The following is a 23,580-nucleotide window of genomic DNA, read 5'->3' on the forward strand; positions in this document are numbered from 1 at the left end:
GCGGTGGCTTTGTTCTAAATTCAGTAAGTGGCCACGGGGCCTTGGAGTGGCCTGGTCAGCTATTTTTAGACATCGCTCCAGGAGCCAGCTCAAGAAAGAAAAAACCAGAAGAGTTTGCACGCCTGCTAAAGGGTCGGGTATAGATACTGAAGGGAAGGTACGGGTCAAGGACTTAGACCGTTATTTGCTTAGAACCCCGGATGGGTGGTGGTCCTGAAACCAGAAGATACACGACCACGAGGTTCTACAGAGTGGGAGAGGTCTGAGTGGTGCAACTGTAGTCGTGAAGTGTGGCCGAATTCCAATAAAAATTTATTGATGAAACAGGTGTTGGGGGGGGGCTATATTTAGCACGTAGGTCCAAGTTTTCTGCCCAGTGACCTGGACTGAAAATGTAGACTGGGCAGACAAGTCTGGAGCTATAGCCCTTCAGCCATGTAATGACGGTCATTACTGCCACGTGTAGGCCTTTGCCTCTAACTGCATCCACCACTGTTCTAAGTAAATTCTAACTTAAGTAATTTTCCTATTCCCTAAAACAAGTCAAAAATATTTACGCCTCTATTGTGAACAAAGAAATTGCCACAGTTTATTTCTCTTCATGAGAGATACATTTAGAGGTTGTCAGTGCTGTGCAATTCGTCAGTGCTGTGGACCTCAACAACCTGGAGCCCTTCTCAGTGACGAAAGGAATAGCTCAGACCCCAGGCATCACATAAAGTTAGATAGGACAAAGGAGTCAGTGCCACGGCCCTGATCTCTTTGACGCTGTGTTTGGAGTTTCCCAGAGATTGTTTATACCGCTCTATCATGCAGCAAGTTGGCCAGAATTTTAGAAACATCCATGCAAGACTGGCAGGTATGACCACACACACACACACACACACACACACACACACACACACACAGGAACCATACGCACAAACAGGACTTAGAGTATCTACCACTCCAGCAAAAAGCAAGTTCTGTTCTGAGGTGGACTCTGCCATCTCAGTGCGCATCGTTGCACGGTCAGCGGTGAGGGTTCACTGCAGTCCACTCAGTTTTGAGATATACACACTTTTTAAAAAGCCAGTTCGCAGGTAGCATCTTCTGCCCCTGGCCAGCTTACTAAGTATCCTCTTCTGTCTATGGTCCATGGGACAGATGCTCCTTGCATCCAGACGTGAAATCCATTACACTTGGTTTAACTTTGTTCCTTCCCGGTTTCTCCCTTGAGCTGACGCTTCCCAAGCCTGGGAACTCTGAGCATGCAATACCAGCTTGGGGCGGAGGGCAGAGTTTTAAGAACTAGAGGCGCTTATCGTGAAACTGAAGAGGGAGCACGGTAACAGGATGCCTGGGCATGTGCAGAAGGGCTACAACTATTGGGTGTCCAGCTTTGTTCCCAATGTAAACAGCACTTTAGGGACCTTGAGGGCCACACACTGTAATCCCAGCCCTCAAGAGACCAAGGCCCAAAGACTGTGAGCTAAAGGACAGCCAGGGATTCGCCAGGAAACAATCTCAAAGTTCTTGATGCTGAAGTTTCACCAATGCTGACAGAATCTGGTTTTCTACATAGATACCTGGGTATCCAAGTTTAAACATTTCTCAGTTGAATGCCATGTGCAGATGTATTTGGGAACCAACGAGGTTTAAAATAATGGGAAGGAGATGGGGAGGGAGAAAAAAGCAATTGCTCTCCTGGAGAGCCCTCGAAGGTTTGCTTCTCTGCTTGCAAAGGTTTCCCAACCTAAGGGATTAGTCCTGTCCCTTTAGCCTATTTCTTTCCACCTATAGAGAAAGGTGTGCTTGCATAATAAATCATGGACTAGCATACGTCTGGTGATTGCTGTGAAAGCTCTCCCCAGTTTATTGGACACAGTGTGATGCATTGTGGGTCAGGTAACTTCCGTTTCTCAAGCAGAATAGCTGTGGAAACTGAACAGCTAGTTTAAGAATCTTCGGGAAAGCATCACGTGAATCATAGCACCTGGCCGGGGCAGACCGCTATGTCATTTCACAGACAGGCAATCCCATGCTGTACCCAGGAACTGGTGCCGTTGCTTCCTGTTCAGTGCGATTTAACCAATTCTTTTTATTACAGTCACCAGCATCTTTATAAGAGTGACCCTGCCTGTTGTGAGAACAGCATTCCCAAGAGCCTCATTCTGGTTCTTGTAAAACACACACACGTTACCCCAAAGGGCTGGAGGGGCAGCTCAGTGCTTCCGATGTTTGCCGTTCTTGCGGAGGACCACAGTTTAATTTCCAGCACTGACTCTGGGTACCTCACAACCCCCACCTGAAACTCCAGCTCCAGGGGAGTCTGACTGCTCTGGCCTTCACAGGCAGGTGCCAGCCCTCACCTAGGCACGGACACATACACATGATTAAAAACAGTATGTGGGGTGGGGTGGAAGAAGAAAGCAGGCAGGAGAGGTCTCCAATGAGGGTTAGGGAGGAACACACATGGGTGGTCTGAGAGCAGAAGGGAAAACCCAGGAAACATTGGGGAGGGGAGATGGGGAAGGACAAGGGGCACAAGTAAGAACGGTGTAAGAAATGTAACAATGAAATGGGTCAGCTTACTTTCTAACTAAAGGAATAACCACAATCGCTGGTTTAAAAAGATCGGTAAGGAGCTAAGTCTCTTCCTGGCCACAGGTCACACAGAAAATTCAATCGTACCACAGGTGGCTTTCAATGTGAAACCAGATTCTAGAAAGAATTGGCAGGGGGGCTCCCTGGTGCTGCCTCCCATTCCCCCAGGGTGTCTGCCTCACTACCTCATCAGCACTTGGAGATCTTCTGAGCATTGTGGCTTTAAGCGTTCCCTTGGGAGAAAAGTTGGAAGTTTGGCTTTCAGTGGTGGAAAACAAGAAATGGCTCGGATCTGTGCTGTCAGTAAAACGGGAGAGGCAGCTAGTGGGCAGGAAGCAACTGCAGAATGAGAGGGCCGGTGCACACCTCCAAGTAGAAGAGGTCCTAACACATGGGGCTGCCGGGAGAGAGGGTACTGAAAGGTTCGACTTAGGATTTGATTTGGGAAATTTGAGATAAACAAATGGAATGAGAGAGCAAACGTAAGGGCTGGATTCTCTTTCCTGGAGCTGGCTGAAAATAGTCACTGCCTCTGATGAGTTGTTTTGACGTTCTCAGTAGGCAGAAGCACGCTAACTGTAAGGGCATGTGTGTGTGTTCATGAACACGCTTGCAAATACATCGATTTGTTTTAATCAGGGTGCGCAAACACTGTTAAAACGCTAGCCGCGTCCCTGGTTCCTCGCGGAAACTGTAACTCTTGACTGTTCAGAATTATGAAAGTTCTGTTTTTCCAGGTTCAAGTACAGCAACTGGATAGCATTCCTTTACTAATTTTGTGTTTTATGGATAGGCTGTGGCTTTTTCGAAGGAGTCTAATTACAACCCGTCTGTCTGGGCCAGCCTGGGTTTCTTCTCCCGTTTTAACTCATCTTTTGCTTATCAGCAAGTCAATGGCCCTTTACAACATTGATAAGAATGCCATCACTCACAAACTGCACAGCTGTACCCTACCTGGCTTTGTACATGTAATGATCAGGCTCTCCTAGGGCCAGGGACCGTGACCGGGAGGTTCAGTCTCGTCTGTATCCGCCACCTCCATCCTTGGGTTGTAACTCACGGGCAGTTTGTTGAGCGGTTGTGTAATACCTGGCCCCTCCCCCTTTCTGCTGTGTATGACACTGTCATTTAATTCCATGTCATAGTTGTGACTGGAACAGCATGTACAAAGTAACAGTCCTACCACCACGTACTGGGGGTCCTCAGGATCAGGAACTCAAATGTTAAAATCACGACCCGTGGCTCCAGCCTGAGAGTGTCTGAAAGTTTTCTGAGAGAAGCCCGTAGCTTGATGTCATGACTCCAGAACCCATGTACCCATGTCACGACCACGTGCACATGCCACACATACACTCAAGAGAGCAGTTCATAATACTCTTAGCCCTCGTGTTCTCATCTGGTCTTTATTTAAAGACACTAAATTGTTACAGAAAATGTGTTTTCCTTTTCGGACCTCTGTTTTTAAATGTCAGATATATAAATACTACTTAAATGACATTAAAGCTGGAAAATAATTTCCAAGGCGGATTTGGAAGGAAAACATGCCCAAGACTTCCCAGGAGCTTCTGATCAGAGTGTGGCAGATCAGAACTCAGGACTCCAAAAGCATTAGAAAGTATGACCGGTGGGCCTGGAAGATGGCCAGATCTGGCTGCCACAAGCCAGGGTGACATTCATGTTGGACTCACACACTAACGTTCGCGTAACTAGATTAATGTCTCCAAGCCAATCGTCAGGCTCATTACTAGTGGCTCTTCTCTGGTTCACGCTAAGAAACTAGATTATTGATTTTAGGATCGTCTGCATACCCGAGGATATTTTCTAAGATGTCTAATGTTTAATGATTAAAGTGCAAGACCGTAAGGGCAAGAATGGCCGTAATGAGTAATCACGTCCTAATCATGTTTGAAAGGGGTTAAAAAAAAAAAAAATCCTTTGCAGAAAACGAACGTCTCTGCCCCAGCACAATAGGCACCTTATCGCTGCCACCATCCAAGTCAAGGAGAGGCCATTTCTACCTGCCTGCCATCTTCCCCAGGAGTTAGCTGCGTCCGTCCGCAGCTTAAGACCTTTATAGCTCTAAGTCTGCTCTTCACAGGAGTGGAACGGGGGGGGGGGGAGAGCTCCAAGAGGCAGCAGCGTCGAAGCAGGGTCGTAGCACGTCGGTCGGGTGCTTCTCTGAAGTGAGGCGAACTAGGCTGCTGGGCTGCTGGTGGTTATTCATCCCCTCTCTTGTTTCATGTGTATGAATGTACGCTGTCCGAGTATATGCACTGCTCCGGGGTGCAGGGGGCTGGCAAGTGCGTGCGTGGAGCGTGCGTGTATATGTAAAGCAGGGCTGCACCTGGATACCAAAATGAACTACCGTGTACCAGAGGTACACGAAGTGTGCCCAGCTGCCGGCAGCAACCGTTACATGCAGGTCACTGACTACCTCGCGTATCTGGAAGACAGTCCGGCTTACAGTGGCTGCGATGTCCAAGCTGTGCCCGGTAGCAGCATATATCTGGAACAGGCCTGGACTCTGAATCAGCCTTATACCTGTAGTTACCCTGGAAACCTGTTTAAAAGCAAGGACTCTGACTTGGACATGGCCCTGAGTCAGTACAGCCAGCCTGCACATCTCCCCGAAGAAAAGCCTTTTCCTCAAGTGCGGTCGCCTCCGCACTCACACAAAAAAGGTAGGGACGCCGGCTTCTCTTGGTTTTCCGTTTCATCCTAAAGTTTTATGGTATCGGTTCCCTTGAATCTTTGCATCGGAGCACCGGAGATTCGAAATTTAAAACAGCAGTAAGGGAGGTTGCTGAATGACTGAAGGGTTCTGGGGAATACAGAAATTACCAAACACGTACTTTCTCTTTATAGGACAGCTACAGAGAGCTGACCGTCAGGGTTACGTATGGCACGTATGGGTAGAGATTCATGCTGTCCCAAGGGAGTGTTACTGCTAACACTGCTCCATATATATGCTACTGTTCTCTGCTAAAGAAAATACATCAAGGGATTCCCTCGGTGGGATGGTAAGGGAGGCAGATCCCAAATCAGACCACAAATTCACCTGACTCTTCTCGACTCTTCCTGTGGAGAGTTCGTTCTCGTTAGTCAGTTAAATGGTCTAAGGGTTTCGCTGGCACCATGATGTTAATGTGTTGTGACTTTCAAATGTTCAGTTTGATGTATTGGCTGATGCACGGTGAGAAGACGTGTGTAACTGTGTCACACCGTTAGACTGCCAGAGTCCAACAGAAATGGACCCACTTCACCTAGGCAGTGCTCCCCTAAAATTTAATGGACCTCAACCGGGGAGGATGAAATCATTATATAAAAGCAAGTGAGATACTTCTCAAAATATTTAATATTAAACGAAATTGAATATCTAGTCATTTTAATAAGTATGGCTCTTAATTTTCTATCAGAAAGATATTTCTCCCATTACCAAAAGCTCGAAGAGACAAACAGGTGCCTTGCAGGGGACTTGGCAGCAACTTCTGGAGAGTTTAAATTCTGTAATAAATATTCCTAAAACCTCTTTATTCTAAGTATGATGTGTAGGATCTGGGCAAGGAACGAAATTCATGGGTTGCTATGATTTGCGAGGCCATGATGCCCTTCAGTCTCCAAAGACAAGCTTTCCTGTGAAGTTAATCTTACGGTGATTATACTGTATGTTTAATTACAGTTGTTATAAAAGTTAACATTTGCTCTTTTTGTAGTTGTAGGTTTTAACGTTTGGTGTTGTTTGGGGCGGTTCCTTTCATGCTCTCCCTCCTTTTTCCTTTGAGCTTCTTCTTTCTAACCAGTCCCTGTGGCTGTTCCCCTAAAGCAAGTGACCCTGTCACTAAAATAGCCAGCCATGAAAACAGAATGTTCAGACAAGAGCTCAACCCCCATTGAAGTTTGACTGTGAGAGCCCTTGTCTACAACTTCCTTTGTGAGCCATTAAGTCTGGGCGGGCGCATGTGCAAAGCCCTGTGCTTTCAGTTAGAGTCCCATCGTCTTGAAGGACCACAGGACTTTCCATTTATTACAAGGAGCACACCGGGAAGGAGGGCACTGTTCCCTAATGGGGAGACAAGCCTGCTCCTCCTTTCACTCAACATCTAAGTGTCTGACCTTGGAAGCGAAGAACTTGCCACTGTCTCGCTGATCGTGCCAGGACGTGCCTGTCACTGTGTTGTCGAATCCCCAGAAATCACTGATGTCTGTCTCGCTGCCTAGGTAATTCATAATTCTTAAAAAAAAATCCCTACAGAACATTTGGGCTCGTTTGCCTTTCACCTTTTCACTCTGTCCTCTTCATATTTGCTTATGAAATATGAAACCGGGGATTCTTTACTAATTAATTTAATGCATGAATTGGAAGATGCATCGTATGCATATATTGATGTAATTTTTCAAAGCCATATGCCATCAAAAGGCCACAGCCACCTGCCAGATTCACTAAATCAAAGCAGGCAAATATTCTTAAATGAATCATTATTTACTGTTACGAGCCTCTGAGTAAATCCCAGTAGCACTAACCCATCTGCTAACTGCGTCTTAGGACAAAAGGTCATAGCCAACATGTTTATCCAGATCGATCCACTATTGATTTTTTTTTTTTCTGAGTTGGAAGATAAGCAGTGTCTCGTTAAGACAAAGTTAAGACTGTGCACAGGTGTTCCATGGGGCCGGCCTCATTTTCCAGTTGGATTTTGGTCTGTTTTCATGAAAGCTATAACTTGGGTTTCTTGCTGCTTTGCAGGACTGTAAAACTTCAGTGAGGTGCACTGACAGCTTTTTTAAAGTTTCAGCTTCATTCAGTATTTTTATGCAGGGAGGGAAGCGGGAGGAAAGGCAAGGTTCTTGAAGAGTTTACTTTTGTTATTTTCTTTGTCTTTATTTATTGACTGCATGGGGAGGTCAAAGACCTTGCAAGACTCCGGTCTCTCCTTCCATCCGCAAGTGTTCTTGGAATCAAACTCGGGTCACCGGGCTTGGCCACCAGCACTTCGACCTGCTAGGCCAGATCACAAGTCATTTTCTTTAGTGGTTTTTAAAAATGAGGGTTTTTTTCATCTTTAATTGGCATTTTCGGAGGTGTACGTGTAAGGCACGGCTTTAAGGCACTCCAAGCACTCCATGATGACAGCAGCGCGACAGTGTGCCTATGGCTTATACAACCAGAACACTGGCTTCTAGAACAGGCAGCCAGGGACTCTAGAATGATGTAGTGTTTCCTGTGTGTTTGGGATGTTTGCATTTTAGCCAAGAAGGAAGCAGGTTATCAAATCCTGACGCAGTGAGAATGCAAACCCAGAAGCAGGCTTCTGCTCCCACGACCCCCATTTGCAATAAAATTATACCAGTTATGGGAGGGGCTGTAGAAAATCCACACTGAGCTAAACTGTGCTCTGCTGATCTAGTTTTCCCCTTGGAGGAGGGAAAACTCATTTCGAGACTGGGTCTTGCTACGTACCTCTCAAGGTAGCCTCAAAATTGCTATCACTCCGCCTCCACCTTGCAACCATGCACAGAGAAACCAGCCTAGAAACACATTGTGCTTCTTAAAATTTAGGGACAAAGGAAAAGGAATCTCTGAGCATCCACAGCAAGGCACGAACCTTGCTTGGTCTGTCACATGACACGGTCTCAAAGCCTTCTGTCCAAATGGTCACTCTGACCAGGTCAGCTTCTGGCCTCACCTGTTCAGGAAGGAAAAAAAGAAGCAGGAGCGAAGTAGAGAGTTTGCATCCGGGATCTGTGACTTCTCCTTTGTGCCTGTGCTTTGGGGATGGCTAAAAGCTGACACTTGTCTCTTCCTCTGTTTGCGCTGGTCGTTTCCGTCAGGAATTCTGATTACTTGTCCGAAGACTCATCCCGATGTGGTGGCCTTGCTGGGACTCCGCAGTGTTCTGCTTCTAGATGCTTTCTGAAGGTTTCTTCCCCCCTGAGCCCTCCACACAGTTCTTCCTGGGGCTTAATGTCTGGTCTTCTTATAACCTGTGTAGTGATGCGGGTTCCAACAGGCTGTGTGCTTCTGCCTTGCCCTCGGTCCCAGGGATCACAGCCATCTCTCTGGGGGGGGGTGTTTCTCAATCTGTCACTTCAGTCCCACCCCAAGTCAACAACGAGGTCTTCCAGTTCCACCCCTTGCCAGGCACATCACTTTGGGCACTGACTTGACTCACAGCCCATAGGCCCCTTCTTCCCCCCCAGTTCACAGTCCCTGCACTGATCTCCATTCCTTCCTTCAGAGGCAAATGGCCTCTGTTTTACACAGAATCAGCCTAAATGGGATTTTACTTAGGCATCAAGAAAATTAAGTTATGAAATTTGTAGGAAAATGGATAGAATTGGTTAGGATTATATTAGGTAAAGGAGCACAGGGTCAGAAAGACCAGTGCTTTGTCTGTTCTCCTATGTGGAGCCTGGGTTCTCTTTTTACACATGCAGGACTGGGTGTGGGTAAAGGTCGAAAACCTAGACAGGGGCCCATGGAAGGGAGAAGGGATTTGGGGGAGCCTGGGGAGGGTACTGGAACATGTATGAAATGAAAGAAGAAGGGAGAATAGTAGAGAGAGGAAGGAGACACACCATGTGGAGGGCCCGACCCAGGGGACTGGGTGCGAGAAGGATCAGCTGAAACTAAGTACAGATGAAAATACCGTAAAGAAGCCTGTTGCTCTGAATACTGCTTAAAATTGTTTAAACTTAAAATAAAATGGTTCTGAACCACTTGGATAAATCACCCTTTCAAGCAGATTTAAAACTACATAAAACAATGCATGAAGCAAGGATTTCCCAGCATCGGCAAACCTGAGGTGACTGTGTCGTTTCCAGTGACCCTGTCTTCTCGGTCCTCACCGCACTGCTCTCGGTTACTTGGCGCTCCTGCTTGACAACTCGTGTCTTCTCAACACAGTGATCTCACTGGTGTTGAGAGTCTAAACCATGAGTGTTTCTGACATACCAACGAGAGGCAGACAGCATCGTTTCACATCTGTTCAGTCTAAGGTTTTCTCAGACATCCAATTTTATCTGCTACGTGATAAGCTGCCTTCCACGTCTCCGTTTCTCGTGTTCTTCTTCTACCCTTCTGATTCTGATGAGGATTAAAATCCTGTGAGCTGTTTCTTTACTTCTAAAGGAGGATGGCCTTGAGCAAAGTTAACTGTGTGCACCCAAGCCAGAGCTGGGAAGTGGTAAGGGCTGTGGAAAACTGGGTGGGGCGCTCCTTCGGGGAGTTGGGCCGTCTGCTCTGCTGTGAGAACTTGGGGCTGTGCTGGGAAACCACTCGTCTTATTTCATATGATGCAAGAAGTCTGGATTCCGTATTTTTCACATCATAGTTTTACACTTTGGCTTAGTTTATCTTAATATTTTGAGCCAAACTCTGTAGAGTCTGTGTGTCCTTTCGATTAAGCCCTGAGTGAAATTCACCACAGCAACCCATTTCCTTCCTTACTGATTTTCTCCTCAAATATTTCTCCTCTTACTATGGATTGAAAGTTTATAGTGCCTACTAAGATTCCGAGGCTACCAGGAAGAGAAAAGAAAGGATAGCCAGGAATGTTTGCGTGTTAAGCTCTAAATAGCTGAGCTTGTCAAACCCAAGGCTCTCAAGGCTGAGGCAGGAGAGTTATAAAGCTCCTGCCTGGACTGCAGAGGAAAGTCAAGAAAAGCTTGCACATATTACTGTGTTGGCTTGTGACAGAAAAAAATCAGGGAACTAGAGGGCTGGATATGTAATTCAGCTGTGTGGTGCTTGCCTAGCATGTATAAGACCCTAAGTACCACAGAAGAAGAAAATGTACACACACACACACACACACACACACACACACACACAATGACAGCAAAGCCAGGCCCTAAATAATTCAAAACCTCTGTGTCTCCTCCTACCCTAGGAGTTCCTGAAAGGCCCAGAGGCCACCTCACTGTACGCCCTTCTCCTTTCTGGTGTTAATCTCTGGCCTGCCTGCCAATGCTTTCGATACTCTATTCCCAAGGCATAAAAGGTTGAGTGTTAGACTTAAGTGTGTGTGTGGGTCTCATCACCACAGGCCCAGCCAGCTGACAGGATGTGACCCCGGAGAGTGGCACGGGGTACATGTGGCTGCCCAGAGGAAAGAGTCTCCCAAGTAGGAGCCCTTGGATCAGTTTTGCAGAGACTGGGCAATCTGCAAAGGTCTCTGAAGTGAGTAGCGACTCAAGGTTTCGCTCAGTCGTTTACATGTCGTGGCTCTGCAGTTTGCTGAAGAAATGAACAGATGGGAAGATGGGTGGTTTAATTAATTGATGGGTGGTGTTTATCCGAGGGTTGAAGATTAACACGACAGAAAGCTCAGTTCCTAATACCAAGAATTAAACATAAAAAGGAATCAGGATTAGCATGTTAGGAAAAGGCTAAGCCAGCCGCAAGGCTTTTAATTATATAAAGAAATACCATGAGGAAATGAGCTTAAAATCAAAAGTCTGAACTGTGGTTTGAACTGTACGAGTTCAGTGTAGAATTGGGAAAGGACAGAGATAATTTAGCTTCCCTGGAAGTGTTAAGATGCAGCCTTGTCCTGCGTCTCAGCTCACCCATGGTTCTTTATGCTCAGAGCTGTTACCTCTGCGTTGTGAATCAGAGTCCACCTGACTTGTTTTCTGGAGCGAGTGGCTGGTCCTCCCTGGCAAACTTGAAGAGGTGGCTCCTCACACGGACAGTGAAAGCACATGTTCCGAGACTCTCATCTCAATTACTATTACCAACATCAGTTCTCAGATCAGTGGTGCTGCCGGGGCGATGGTATCTATACAAGAATTCCATATAGAGTCACCTGACTCTGCACTTGCCCTCAGGGTAAAGCCAAAGTCGCTTCTAAAATGGAGTTTCCTAGAGCAGGACACACCCTGAAAGCTGACAGTCCCCACACTGTGGAGTAACAAGAGTCCTACTCAGCCTGATTCGCCCATGTCACCTCTGGTAGTATATCTCCCTTCTAACCTGTTTTATAGACATGCTTCCTGTAGGCATCAGGACCGGTCCAGCCAAGCAAGTGGTCTGCCCTGAGGCTAAGACCAGTCAGGGTTGAAAGGTATCTACGCCCAGAGATCCCTTCCTTCGGGAGCAGAAACTTCAATTCTAGATCTGTCACCAAGATTAATCTGTTTCATATCCTATGACCTGCCATATTGCATAATTCACTCAAAAGAATTACCCTAGCCGGGGTTCTGGTTTATCCCCACAGGGAATGCACTGGATAGAATGTCCATCAGAAAACAGGTACAAAACTCTTGCTTTCCATACCATAAGTCCTTCAAAAATCTTTTTGTTCAATCAGTGTTACCTGCAACATGAATAAAACTTGACCATTCTGCTAAGTGAAAGCCGGTCCCAAAGGACCAACTACAGTTTTATCCTGTTTGTCTGAAATGTCAGCAGTCAACAAATATAGAGAGAGTAGATTAGGGTGGTCTGGGGCAAAGGGGGTGGGGAAGATGGGTGGGGCGATAGGGTGACATTTAAAGACACAAGGTTCCTTTAGGAGATAATTAAAATATTCTAAGACTAATAAGTGGCGGTAGTTAGGCGAGTCTGTGAGTATATTAGAAGCCACTGACTTGTGTTACCGTTGAATTATATCATAGCAAAGTTGTTACCAAAAGAGATCCTTAAAACGTAGCATTTTACTATATTTACCTATTTTGATGTCCAAGACATTTAGCAATTAATCAAAGGAACTGAATATTAACTAAAAACAAAATTCTTCGGTCCTTTTCGAACAAACGAATGGAGCTTTCTTCCGTAAACGTTGGCTTGAGGGGCCGAGGATGCAGTTTGGTTGTAGTGGACCTGATTTGCAGCTGCCAGTACCACAAACTCAAACAAGAACACACAGAGATAGACACCTAAAATCAAGAGCAAATATGCGTGAGTACTTGATAACGTGATGGCATAGTTATAGTCTGAAGAGTAATTCACTCAAGGAAGCTGGGGACTGAAGATTGACCTCGAACTCTATGGATTGTTGGGGGCCTTAGTTGGTTATTCACAACTTCTAATAATTCTCATGACGTTGACCTAGGACAATTGTACACACAGTTTCTCAGGGGAGCAATCAGGCCACATCTCACGTCTGATCTAGACATCCAATTCCAACATTACGTTACTTACCAGTGTCCGTATTTGACAACAAAACTAATGTCTGTGCACTTTCCTTATTTGGCCACATTGGCAGCACGTGACCCACTATGACAGGGCGACACCCCTGTAGTATTTTTTTTTTTAACTGATGAACAACAACAGACTCAAGCAGAACAACGGGTATGCTATTATTTGTGCCTTAGGTAAATAAGATTGTTCGGTTAATATTGCAGAGAAAATGCTAGTTGGGGTGCCCTAGAAGGACCGATAAGTACCTGTTACCAATGCAAAGAGCTACTCTGTAGAAAGGTGGCTGATTAATAAAGAATGCCCACAAGGAAAATGACCCAAGAGAAGAGCAAAGCATTTCTCCCCTAGGTCAGAATGTGAGAAGAGTCTGTTGTGCCTCTCGCTCAATCAACATTGCTGTGATAGTGAATGAGAAGTGTTCCCCGTGAGTTCACATATTTAACACTCGGTCCCAGTTGGTGACAATGTTTGGAAAGGCTATGGAAGCTTCATGATGTAGAGTCTTGCTGGAGAAAGCCTATTTACTGAGTGAGGGCTTTGGATTTTAGAGCCTCACCCCACTTCCTGTTCTGTCTCTTGTGTACTTCCTGGATACCATGTAACCCACTGCTTCCTGCTCCTACTGTCATGTGGTCCTTGTCATGCTGGACTCTGTCTCTCTGGAGCTATAAACCAAAGTAAACCCTTCTGTACCTTCTTTGCTTCTTACCGGGGTATTTTGTCAGAGCAAACAGAAAAGGAACTAATATTCCAGATATCGGTTGGATTCCAGAATTCCCAGGGCCACCTAACTAAATAGTTACTGTACCAAGAGGAGGACATCTTCAGTGTCCTTCTGCCGAAGCCAAAGAAAAATCCCAGCAGGTGTAGTGAGGCCACAGGAAGGAGAAGAAGGAAAGACCAATCCCCTGCATTTTCCCGACTTTTGTCATGTCCCCTGACACCATAACCCCTGCATAGGCAGGCAGGGTTCACAAGCCACAGTCCACAGTTGGCTCCTGTATCTCCTTTCTCTGAATCCTTACACTTGCATCAGCACCAAGAACTCAAAAGCCTCAGTTCTGCTGGCATGACTGTATAGAAGAGGCCACAGCTCAATTCTGCTGACATCAATGACTTCCCTACCTACCTTTACCTGGGAGATTGCTGTGCTGGTAATGTGGTCCGTTTGCTGTTTGAAGGCTGCTCTGTGCTCTGTGGCTCTGTTGTTTGGGTGTCAGGCAGCTGCGGGAGCACATTCCACTCTGACACTTGCTTTGCATCGTGCCTGCTAAAACAAGCTATTAGTTACCTTTCTGTTGGCACGGCCGGGTATCTGACAAATGCAACTTGCAGGAGCAAGGGTTTCTTGGAGCGCACAATGGAAGGAGGATTCGGTCTCTAGCCGTAGAGGAGGTATGACTGCAGGAACATGAGACGGCCATTCTGTTTGCCAGTAAGCTGAGAAAGACCAAAGAGACTGAGTCCACACCTTCCTCGCCCCCACCCCTCTTCATCTTATTCAACCCATGTGCAACGTAGCTCTTCCTCTCTCCGCTAAACCTTCATGAAACGCCCTTATAGACGCACCCAGAGGTGTGGCTCCTGTGCTGTTCTAAACCTAGTCAAGTTGACCGTGAGGGTTAACCATTACATCTCCCTACTAAGGATGGCCGGCCTCTCAGTGTGGGCTCCATGTACAGTTCTCGGCAGTGATGTAGTGGATCTTCCCATGGACTTCCCCTCTTTCCTTCCCTCTCTCACTGAGAAATAAGCAGAGGTAGAGAAGCAGAACTGGTTACTTACAGGATTCCCAAAACAAGAAACTCTGTTTTGTTTGCGTCTCTGTTCAGTGTGCCTGCCACAGTCCTTAGTACTATGGGTATTAACTAAGTTCCGACCGGAGTCATCAGTAAATGAACAACTGAGGACAAACCATTCCCTTCCTTCTTTCCCTGCTCCAGGTCTCTCCCAGAATTCCTTTTGTAAATGCCTGGCGAGGACTGCAGAGATGGCTCAGCCATTAAGAAGGCTAAAATTTGGTTCCCAGCACCCGCTCAGGGCAGCACAATTGCTTGTAGCTCCAGTTCCAGGAGAACTGGTGCTCCTTTCTGGCCTTCATGGGCACCTAGGTACATAAATACATCCTAACCCCATAGACACATACACATAAAATGAAATTTTTTTCTAATCTTTAAGAGTGAAAAGCAGTAAAATAATCATAAAAAGAAATAATAAAAATGCTTGATAAGACATGTGGCAACTTTGAATCCAACAGGTCAACATCATTTGCTGGAGGTGACTCGAACTAAGAAAAGCTACTGTGATCTAAATCACAATTCCTGCCTCAGCAGCTCACCCTGCAAAACCCCCACCCCATCCCCCCACTCTCCCCCATCCCCCAACCCCCCACCTGAAGCACCAACCCTTTCCTACTGCTGTGAGCAAAGCCATCTCTAAGGAAGGAAAGGATGAGTTTTCTTCCGTTTTCCCTGTGCCTTTTCTGCTTTAAAAAAAAAAAAAAAATGGGCCAAGGGTGATCTGTTGGTTGATGAAAATGCCGTAGCAAAATGTATAGTCAAGTCTTCTTAGCCTCAGCGATCTTGGTTGAAACTCAGAAAAGTTCCCTGAACCCAAGACCAAGGGGAGGTTCCACTTCCGCTCCCTGTCCATGGTCACACACCAACAAACCACACCACTCCTTGTTAATGATTGTATCTCATCCAAGGTCTTTGGTATGTGTGTGGGTATGTGGCCACGGGCTCCGCATGAACAGGAAGAAACAGGCACAGGCAGGAAGAAGGTCGCTTCTGATGTTATTTTAAACCCGAGCCTTCTGAGGGAGTTTGAGCCACCAACACAGAACCAAAGGGAGTCACTCGTTAGGTTTCCATTCCTCAGTCAACAGAACCTGTATTCTTTCTTCCCACTAGGCAATGTTGACTATGTGTCCATTTGCTAGGCTGCCCCCAGTGCCCGTGTTCCTCCCTCTCCAGCTCTCTGTAGAGGAGACCAGCACAGCTGCTTAGAAGAGGTGGACTGCAGGCTCTGTTCTGTAGTATCTCTCTTAACCCTAAGGGAAGCTCAACTCCTTAGAGCCAATGTCTTCCCCTGAGAAGTACTTGACTTTGTAGCAAACAAGGCTACTTTGTTGCCTGGTGTCTTGACTTGAGACAGGATGGGGTCTTACGTGTAAGTTCTGAAATAAGCTTTGTGAAGGGGAGCCTCCTATCCAGAGTCCCCACGCCTATGCCACAGCTGCCTCAAATCTCTGCCTCTCCCCACGACTCATGGGCCCCCACCGCCTGCTTAGATAATGCCCCTCCAGCAAGCAGGATCCCCATGTTTAAAACAGGTTGTGTTACTCTGGGTGCTAGTTGGCTCCATTGAGTCCTTTTTGCACTTCTCACCTCTAAACAAAGCAGTCTCCTGTCTGGATGAGAAACCTTAGCTTTAACTGCTTTATCGTGATACCGTTTCCTCACCTTCCTCTTTTGTCCTTTGCAGGGTATATCCCCAGCTATCTAGACAAGGATGAGCTCTGCGTAGTGTGCGGGGACAAAGCCACGGGGTACCACTATCGCTGCATCACCTGTGAAGGCTGCAAGGTAAGTGCTAGCCAGCACAGACCACAGCGCAGCACCTACCCCATCCCAGACAGCCATCGGAACTCAGGCTCACAAATCAAATGCCAACAGTAATGGCCTCTGGCTGCCCAGGGGCCCTCTTTATTTCTGATGTGCTCGAGATCTGAATTTTCCTTTTTCCTAAATCGTGAATAGCTAAATGAAATTTTCGCAATGCCGTGGTGTTTTGTTCTTGCGGTTTTAGAACAGAAAGACAACTAACGAAAAGAAAATGAACTAATGACGCTTACTCTGAGCATTAGGGCATATTTTTTTTTAAACGTCCAATCAATCCGCTTCGCCGTTTCTCCTCCCGTTTTATGTGCACTGTCTGAGGAGACGCCTTTGCTCCTCAGCCTTTCTGCTGCGACTCTGCCTGTCTGTGCCCACTTCTGAGGGTTCCATTAGGCAGAATCTTTGAAGCCACTTAAACTCAATTATGCTCTGGAGTTTATTCAAAGTGGCTTTTGGCAGAGCCTGCAATAAATGGAGTCAGTTTGCCAGTCAGGTAATCTTGTTCTCTGCAAACTTTGCTTTCTTGACAAAAACATACCGGTCTATTGACATCTCCACAGGGAGCCTACATCTGCCTACTCACGATCTTAATCAACAAAATGAAGAGAAGCGCTATGGAAAATATCTTGTGATCCATCAACCTAGATTAGAAAATAAAGGCAGGAAACTCAACCGAGTAGTGCCGTGCACCTAATGCTGTCTGCAAATGGGGATGTATTCTAACCCAGGGACAGACTTCTATCTCCTGTAAAGTTTACAGGAAAACGTGTATTGAAGTTTTTTGTTTTTTTTTTAAGAAAAAAAAGCATTCCCTTCCTCTTCCACCTTTCCTCCCCCCTCCTCCCTTACCTTCCCTTCTTCCACCTTCCCCCCTCCTCCCTTACCTTAACTTCTTCCACCTTCCCCCTTCCTCCCTTACCTTCTATCTCTCATCCACCTTCCCCCCTCCTCCCTTACCTTCTATCCCTCTTCCACCTTCCCCCCTCCTCCCTTACCTTCTATCCTTCTTCCACCTTCCCCCTTCCTCCCTTACCTTCTATCCCTCATCCACCTTCCCCCTCCTCCATTACCTTTCATCCCTCTTCCACCTTCCTCCCTCCTCCTTACCTTCTATCCCTCATCCACCTTCCCCCCTCCATTACCTTCTATCCCTCTTCCACCTTCCCCCCTCCCTCCCTTACCTTACCTTCTCTTCCACCTTCCCCTTCCTCCCTTACCTTCTATCCCTCATCCACCTTCCCCCTCCTCCCTTACCTTCATCCTTCTTCCACCTTCCCCTCCTCCCTTACCTTCTATCCCTCTTCCACCTTCCTCCCTCCTCCCTTACCTTCTATCCCTCATCCACCTTCCCCCCTCCTCCATTACCTTCTATCCCTCTTCCACCTTCCTCCCTCCTCCCTTACCTTCTATCCCCTCCTCCCTTACCTTCTATCCCTCTTCCACCTTCCTCCCTCCTCCCTTACCTTCCATCCCTCTTCCACCTTCCCCCCCTCCTCCCTTATCTTCCCTTCCTCATCCACCCTCTTGGCTCTCTTCCTGCCCTTGCCTTTAAGCCCACACAATTCACAAATTGACTGCATCCACATTAAAGTGGGATCCACTTCCCTAGTGGGAGGTTTTTCATTGCACCTCCTTATGCATCTTCTTGCACACTCAATGACGCTGCTGCATCTACAGAAACAATGTGAAGGTTACTTTCTGGGGGTCCTGGGGCCTCTTGGCATCAGTTGGAATGTGTGCAAAGCAAGGGGCTCCCCTTCTCTAAGATCCTTTTGATATAGAATTTTCTGAGGACAAGACTGGCATAAAAGTTGTATTGCTTCTCTGAAAAAAAGATTCGTGGAGGTTAGAAAGCTAATCACGAGTCCTGGCTGTCTGTTAATTAGAAGATTTGCAGACCCGCTCTTGAAAGCAAGGTCTCATTGCTTCATTTGAAAGGAGTAGGCTAGCTAGGCCTAGTGCTTCAGTCCTATAATTCCAGCGACTTAGGAGACTGTCACGGGAACACACCAAGCTGCAGCTTGCTTTATTTATGCATGTATTTACTTATTTACTTATTTGTTTATTTACTCTGGGCTATTGTGTGTGTTGGAAGCCAGGTGGACAACTTAATGAGACCCTGTCACGAAATAAAAGGAAAAAGTACTGGGGATCATGTACAGTAAGTGACAGAGTAGTGTCATGTCCGACCAATCCCTGGTACTGGACAAAAAAGAAATAATAAAATTATATTACTTCAGGTTCAGTCTCTCTCATTTCCAAAGATCAGTAATTGAAGCTAGTAATTGAAATTAGCCTTTTGGGGTTTTGTTTGTTTGTTTGTTTGTTTTCTAAATTGGCATCAGTGAATAAAGCTTCACCTGTCTACTTACACAACATTACAGTGCTTTTACAACAACATCATAAGATAAAGTTTGAATCTGTTTGTAGACTGCCTCCATCACACGCCCAGAAAGGAACCTAGGAGAGAGAAAACTATCTTAATACGATACAGAAGCAACTCGGGAAAAGGGGAAAAGTTTTCAAATGTAACATCAACTTCAAGAATGTCAAGAGGTTTAAAGGATGAAAGAAAAGAAAAGGAGAAGAAAAGGAGAGAGAGAGAGAGAGAGAGAGAGAGAGAGAGAGAGAGAGAGAGAAAGGAAATAAAGGAAAGGAAAAGAAAAACGCTATACCTCATGGTTTGTTCAAACCTACAGTGCATATGGCCAGAAACTGCACTGCCTTTAGCAATAGAAAGATTGGGAAGTTTTTAACTCTGCTGTGATGTGTAACTTGCTACACACTTTGCACTTTGAAGAAAGAAGGTTGATGTTGCCACATAACAAAGTATTTTCAAAGAAAGTGTAACAATATTACAGTGCTTTCACAACAAACTCAGAAGGTAAAATTTGAACTGAGAGAAAACATAAAAAGTCATCATGACTCTTAAATTCCCCCAAGTGATTCTAACCTTTATAACTCCAAACTTTCTAAACAGCCTGTACATAAACAGTGTCTAAACTGTTATGTTCTAAAATGTCACAGCTCCCCTTCAAGTTTGGACTGAAGTGGTACTCACTTCCTGCCGTTGCTGTGATAAAAACCAAGCAAAATCGAGGATGCAGGGATCCCTTGGCTTAACTTGCAGGCCACAGACCACTCAAGGACCCCTGCAGGAGTCAGGGCAGGAATGGGAAGCAGAGACATGGGGGAAGGTTACTGCTGACTTGTCCATGCTTGGCTAGCTTTCTTACACAGCTCAGGACCACCTACCCAGATAGCAGTGCCACCCACAGTGAGCGAAGCCTCCCTAAATCAATAAACAACCAAGACAGTCCCTCACAGACACTCATAGGGCAAAATTATCTGGGTAATTGGGACTCTTTTAGTTGACTCTGTGTTATGTCAAGATGCAAGTTACAGCTAAAAATGTTGGATAGTAACAAAGAGTTACTTTAAAAGAGAGTGTGTGTGGTGATAGTGGTGGTGGTGGTGGTTTAAGACAGGGGTTTCTATGTGTAACCCTGGCTGTCCTGGAACTCACTCAGTAAACCAGGGTGGCCTCGAACTCAGAGTCTGCCAGGAGTGCTGGGATAAAAGGCGTGTGCCACACCTGGCTACGTGGAGGTCCTTATTTCTGGTTAGTCCATCATCTGGGACCATTAAGAAATTAATCTGGTCCTTCTCTGAGCACAGAAGCATTTTATTGTAGGTTTTAAAGGCCAGGTCTCCACTCATGCACAAGTCAATGACTGTGTTCTTATTTATCCCTTAAGAAGCCTCTTTTGTCAGCTCACAGGTGGGTGGGTTGGTTTTGGTGCTGAGGAATTATCTCCGAGCTCCATGCATATACAGCATGTACTATGCTGCCGAGCTACACCCCTAATCCCTAAAATAATTTTTCACGTAAATGTCTTGTCTTTAAGTTTATCTCCAGGAGTTAACATTCATCCCTCTTTAAAAATTAAGAGATCTATCATCTTTACATCTATCTATGTGTTTGTTAGATTTGGTAGTTAAATTAGATAGTTTTGGGGATGAGGAAGAGGAAACATTTTATAATATCTGCTCAAGTAAATAATACAGCAGAACCATTTCGTGTCGGATGAGCAACTAAGGAAAGAACTGGAGTGCATCTGTGTGTTGTGGCACACATTTGGAGTCTGGAATCATAGCGTTTGGGGGACTAAAGCAGAAGGGTCGCAAGTTCAAGGATATCCAGGGCTATATAGAAATTTCCAAGTAAGCCCAGATCATATAGCAATGCCCTGTTTCGGGAGATGGTAGGTCCAGGGTTGGCTTCCAGGTTTCTCTTTCTGTAGCCTTCTCACACCAGAGACGAGAAGACAGGGATTTGGTTCCATACAGACACCAGTTCTACCTCTGTGCATTCAGTGTGGATGTTGTCCTCAAGGCAATGGGACCCTGCGGTCAGTTTTCTGAGAGCAACCCTCTGTCCTAGGATCAGCCTTGGTTGTTTAGGGATCTCCACAAGACACCCTCAGTCAACCAAACACAACCCAGTCTTGCCACTGGAAGTTTTGCCTGGCTACAAAAGATGGCCAGTTCAGACTCTGTATCCTCAATTGCTAGGAGCCCTCACTAGGGTCACACTCATAGATTCCAGGAAGTTTCCACAGCACTAGAGTCTCTCCGTGCACTCTATCCCTCCATCCCCCACTCCCACCTAATCCCTCCCTCTCCTATCCCTATCCACCCCCAGTCCATTACCAAAATCTATTCTATTTTCCCCTTCCCAGGGAGATCCACGCACCTCCCCAAAGCTGCTTTACCTAACCTCTCTGGGTCTGTGAATTGTAACACTATTATCCTTTATGTAACAGCTAATATCCACTTATAAGTGAATACATATTGTAACACTATTATCCTTTATATAACAGCTAATATCCACTTATAAGTGAACACATACCGTATGTTTTTCTAGGTCAGGGTTCCCTCACTCAGGATGACCTTTTTTTTTTTTTTTTTTTTTTTTTTTTTTTGTAGTTCCTGCTTTTGCCTTCAAATGTCACGGCGTCATATATTTATCCACCGAGTAATGATCCATTGTGTAAATGCACAATTTCTTTATCCATTCTAGGCGTGAGGGACATCTGGGTTGTTTCCAGTTTCTGGCTCTTGTAAATAAAGCTGTAACAAACACAGTTGAGCATCCTTTGGGTGGAGCAGGCTTTGGGTCTAGGCCATGGCTATCTTAAGAGTCAAACAAGTTTAAGTGAAATCTCTAAATGAAATAAAGACATATGTTTAATCACCAAACAACTTTAAATGTTCTAGGTGTGTGTGTATGTGTTCATCGTACATAGTAATGGGTTCCTTAAAGAAATATTCTTTCAAGTATATCTTATCTTTAAATAAACTGTCAACCAAGTATTCTGCTCTTGTAATTCAGGATAAAGTAATAAAGCTCTTCACTCACTTAGCAGCCAAGTTATGACACCATATGAATAAAGGTTATACCATTTAATATACAGAAGAATAAGAGCACACACCAGGTTGCCCGTTCGCTTCATTTATTTGAGTAAAATACACAACAGTGAAGGCGTGGCAGCCTTGTGAAGCCTCCCTCAGCTCCTTAGATTCACTTGCCTCACCATCGTCCATTTGAGGGTGTAAAGTTGGAGGCCCCGGCCCAGGCTAAGGGCCAGAACAATTGCTCTTGTTCTCAGGTAGACACGAAACTCTGCAGTCATCTATCTTCAGAAAATATGAACCTGTTATCTCCCGTCTTTCTCATTTAGGGTTTCTTTAGAAGAACCATTCAGAAAAGTCTCCATCCATCTTACTCCTGTAAATATGAAGGGAAGTGCATCATAGACAAAGTCACCCGTAACCAGTGCCAGGAATGTCGCTTTAAGAAATGCATCTATGTTGGCATGGCAACAGACCGTGAGTAGCTGTTCTTCATTTGCTTGGTATTGTGAAGTGTGAACTGGGGCGGGGGTTGGGGGGAGGTTTTGGTTCAACATCAATAAAGAAAGCAGGAACCTCTGTGGATAGATCCGGCTCTCGCACACTCCCTTCCCTCCAACATCCAGCCTTACCAGAGGGGAGATGGAAATCATTGGCTTTCTTCCTCCTGACTTCTCAATTCCCAACTTCCAAAGCATCCAGATGATGTGAGAAGAGGGGAGTTAGACCATCTCTGTGTGGTTGGAAGCATGTAGCATGGTCACTTCTCATACACAGGCTCCATATGCTGAGAGGCTTATGGACCAGTCCTTGTGTTTTCAAAAGCAGAAATAAATTAATTTGGTCAACATCTTTGGAGATGGAGTACCAGCAGAAAATGTCATGTTCGAGAATTTCTGAAGAATTTGAAGTTGAATGCTCCCACATGAGTCATCCCTCTGTTGATAGCTTGTATTTTTAGCCAAAATAGATTTTTTTTTTTTTACTGAAACTATATTACCCAGTTTTTTAAGTGCCGTAACATCTAGCAATGGGGCCTCTCCTCCTATCCCTGGACCAGGGGGTTATACCAGTTACCTTAACTAGTCATAAAACAAAGAACTGCGTCACCCAGCATATACAGCCTCCCGTCTGCCAGGAATCAGTAAGGGTGATTTCCACAGCCATCATCACTGTACATCAGAGATTTCAATTGTGAATTTAAAAGGAAAAAGAATAACCCAGGAAAGAATGAAAAGGCAATGTAATGAGAATTTTCCTGATATAGAAAAAAAAATAATCATAGTTTTTATTGGGACCATAAATAGTGTACTCTCTGAGAGAATTAAAAAAGAAAATCTATGATTTCCTCTTAGAAGAAAATGCTGCAGAGAATTTTATGAGAGCTCTTAGGGTATCCGGCTGCAAATACTCATGTCCATCCACGCGGCGTGTCCATCCACGCCTTGGGCAGAGCATCTCTACCTCTAAAGGATCAGGCCCTTTTCTGACCAGGATGTGAATATGATTACCTCAAAACCAAACACTTATATGACACTATTCCAAACCACTGTTGTTTAAAAAGCCATTTCATCAAGTTTAAGAAGTGAGTAGTTATGGGGTTAAGATGCTCAAAGTCCATCTAAACTGTGGATACAAATGTTCAGCTCTTTTATCTGTCCAGGTTACTCAACAGAAAAACCTCTGCTCAGGGACGGTCAGGTCATTCAGGGACGGTCAGGTCATCATCAAACACCAGTATTGGCCACCAGCCCCAAGCCTGACAACCTATAAACCCAGTCCCTGAGACCCGCATGGTGGAAGGAGAGAACTGGC

General features: G+C 45.6%; 1 protein-coding gene across 3 annotated transcripts in view; it reads left to right on the forward strand.

Moving 5' to 3' along the window:
• Thrb (thyroid hormone receptor beta) overlaps positions 1–23,580 on the forward strand; it is a 93,127-nt gene that overhangs the window by 50,863 nt on the left and 18,684 nt on the right. For 2 of the 3 annotated variants that reach the window (XM_032917249.1, XM_032917248.1), the window contains 2 exons: positions 16,217–16,317; positions 22,095–22,242. In XM_032917249.1, the coding sequence (XP_032773140.1) occupies positions 16,217–16,317; positions 22,095–22,242 (249 nt within the window). Of the gene's footprint in view, positions 1–4,767; positions 5,268–16,216; positions 16,318–22,094; positions 22,243–23,580 lie in introns of those variants that run through there. The other variant, XM_032917250.1, reaches the window with a different exon arrangement.

Source organism: Rattus rattus, chromosome 12, assembly GCF_011064425.1.
Source record: "Rattus rattus isolate New Zealand chromosome 12, Rrattus_CSIRO_v1, whole genome shotgun sequence".
NCBI classification, from domain to species: Eukaryota; Metazoa; Chordata; class Mammalia; order Rodentia; family Muridae; genus Rattus; species Rattus rattus.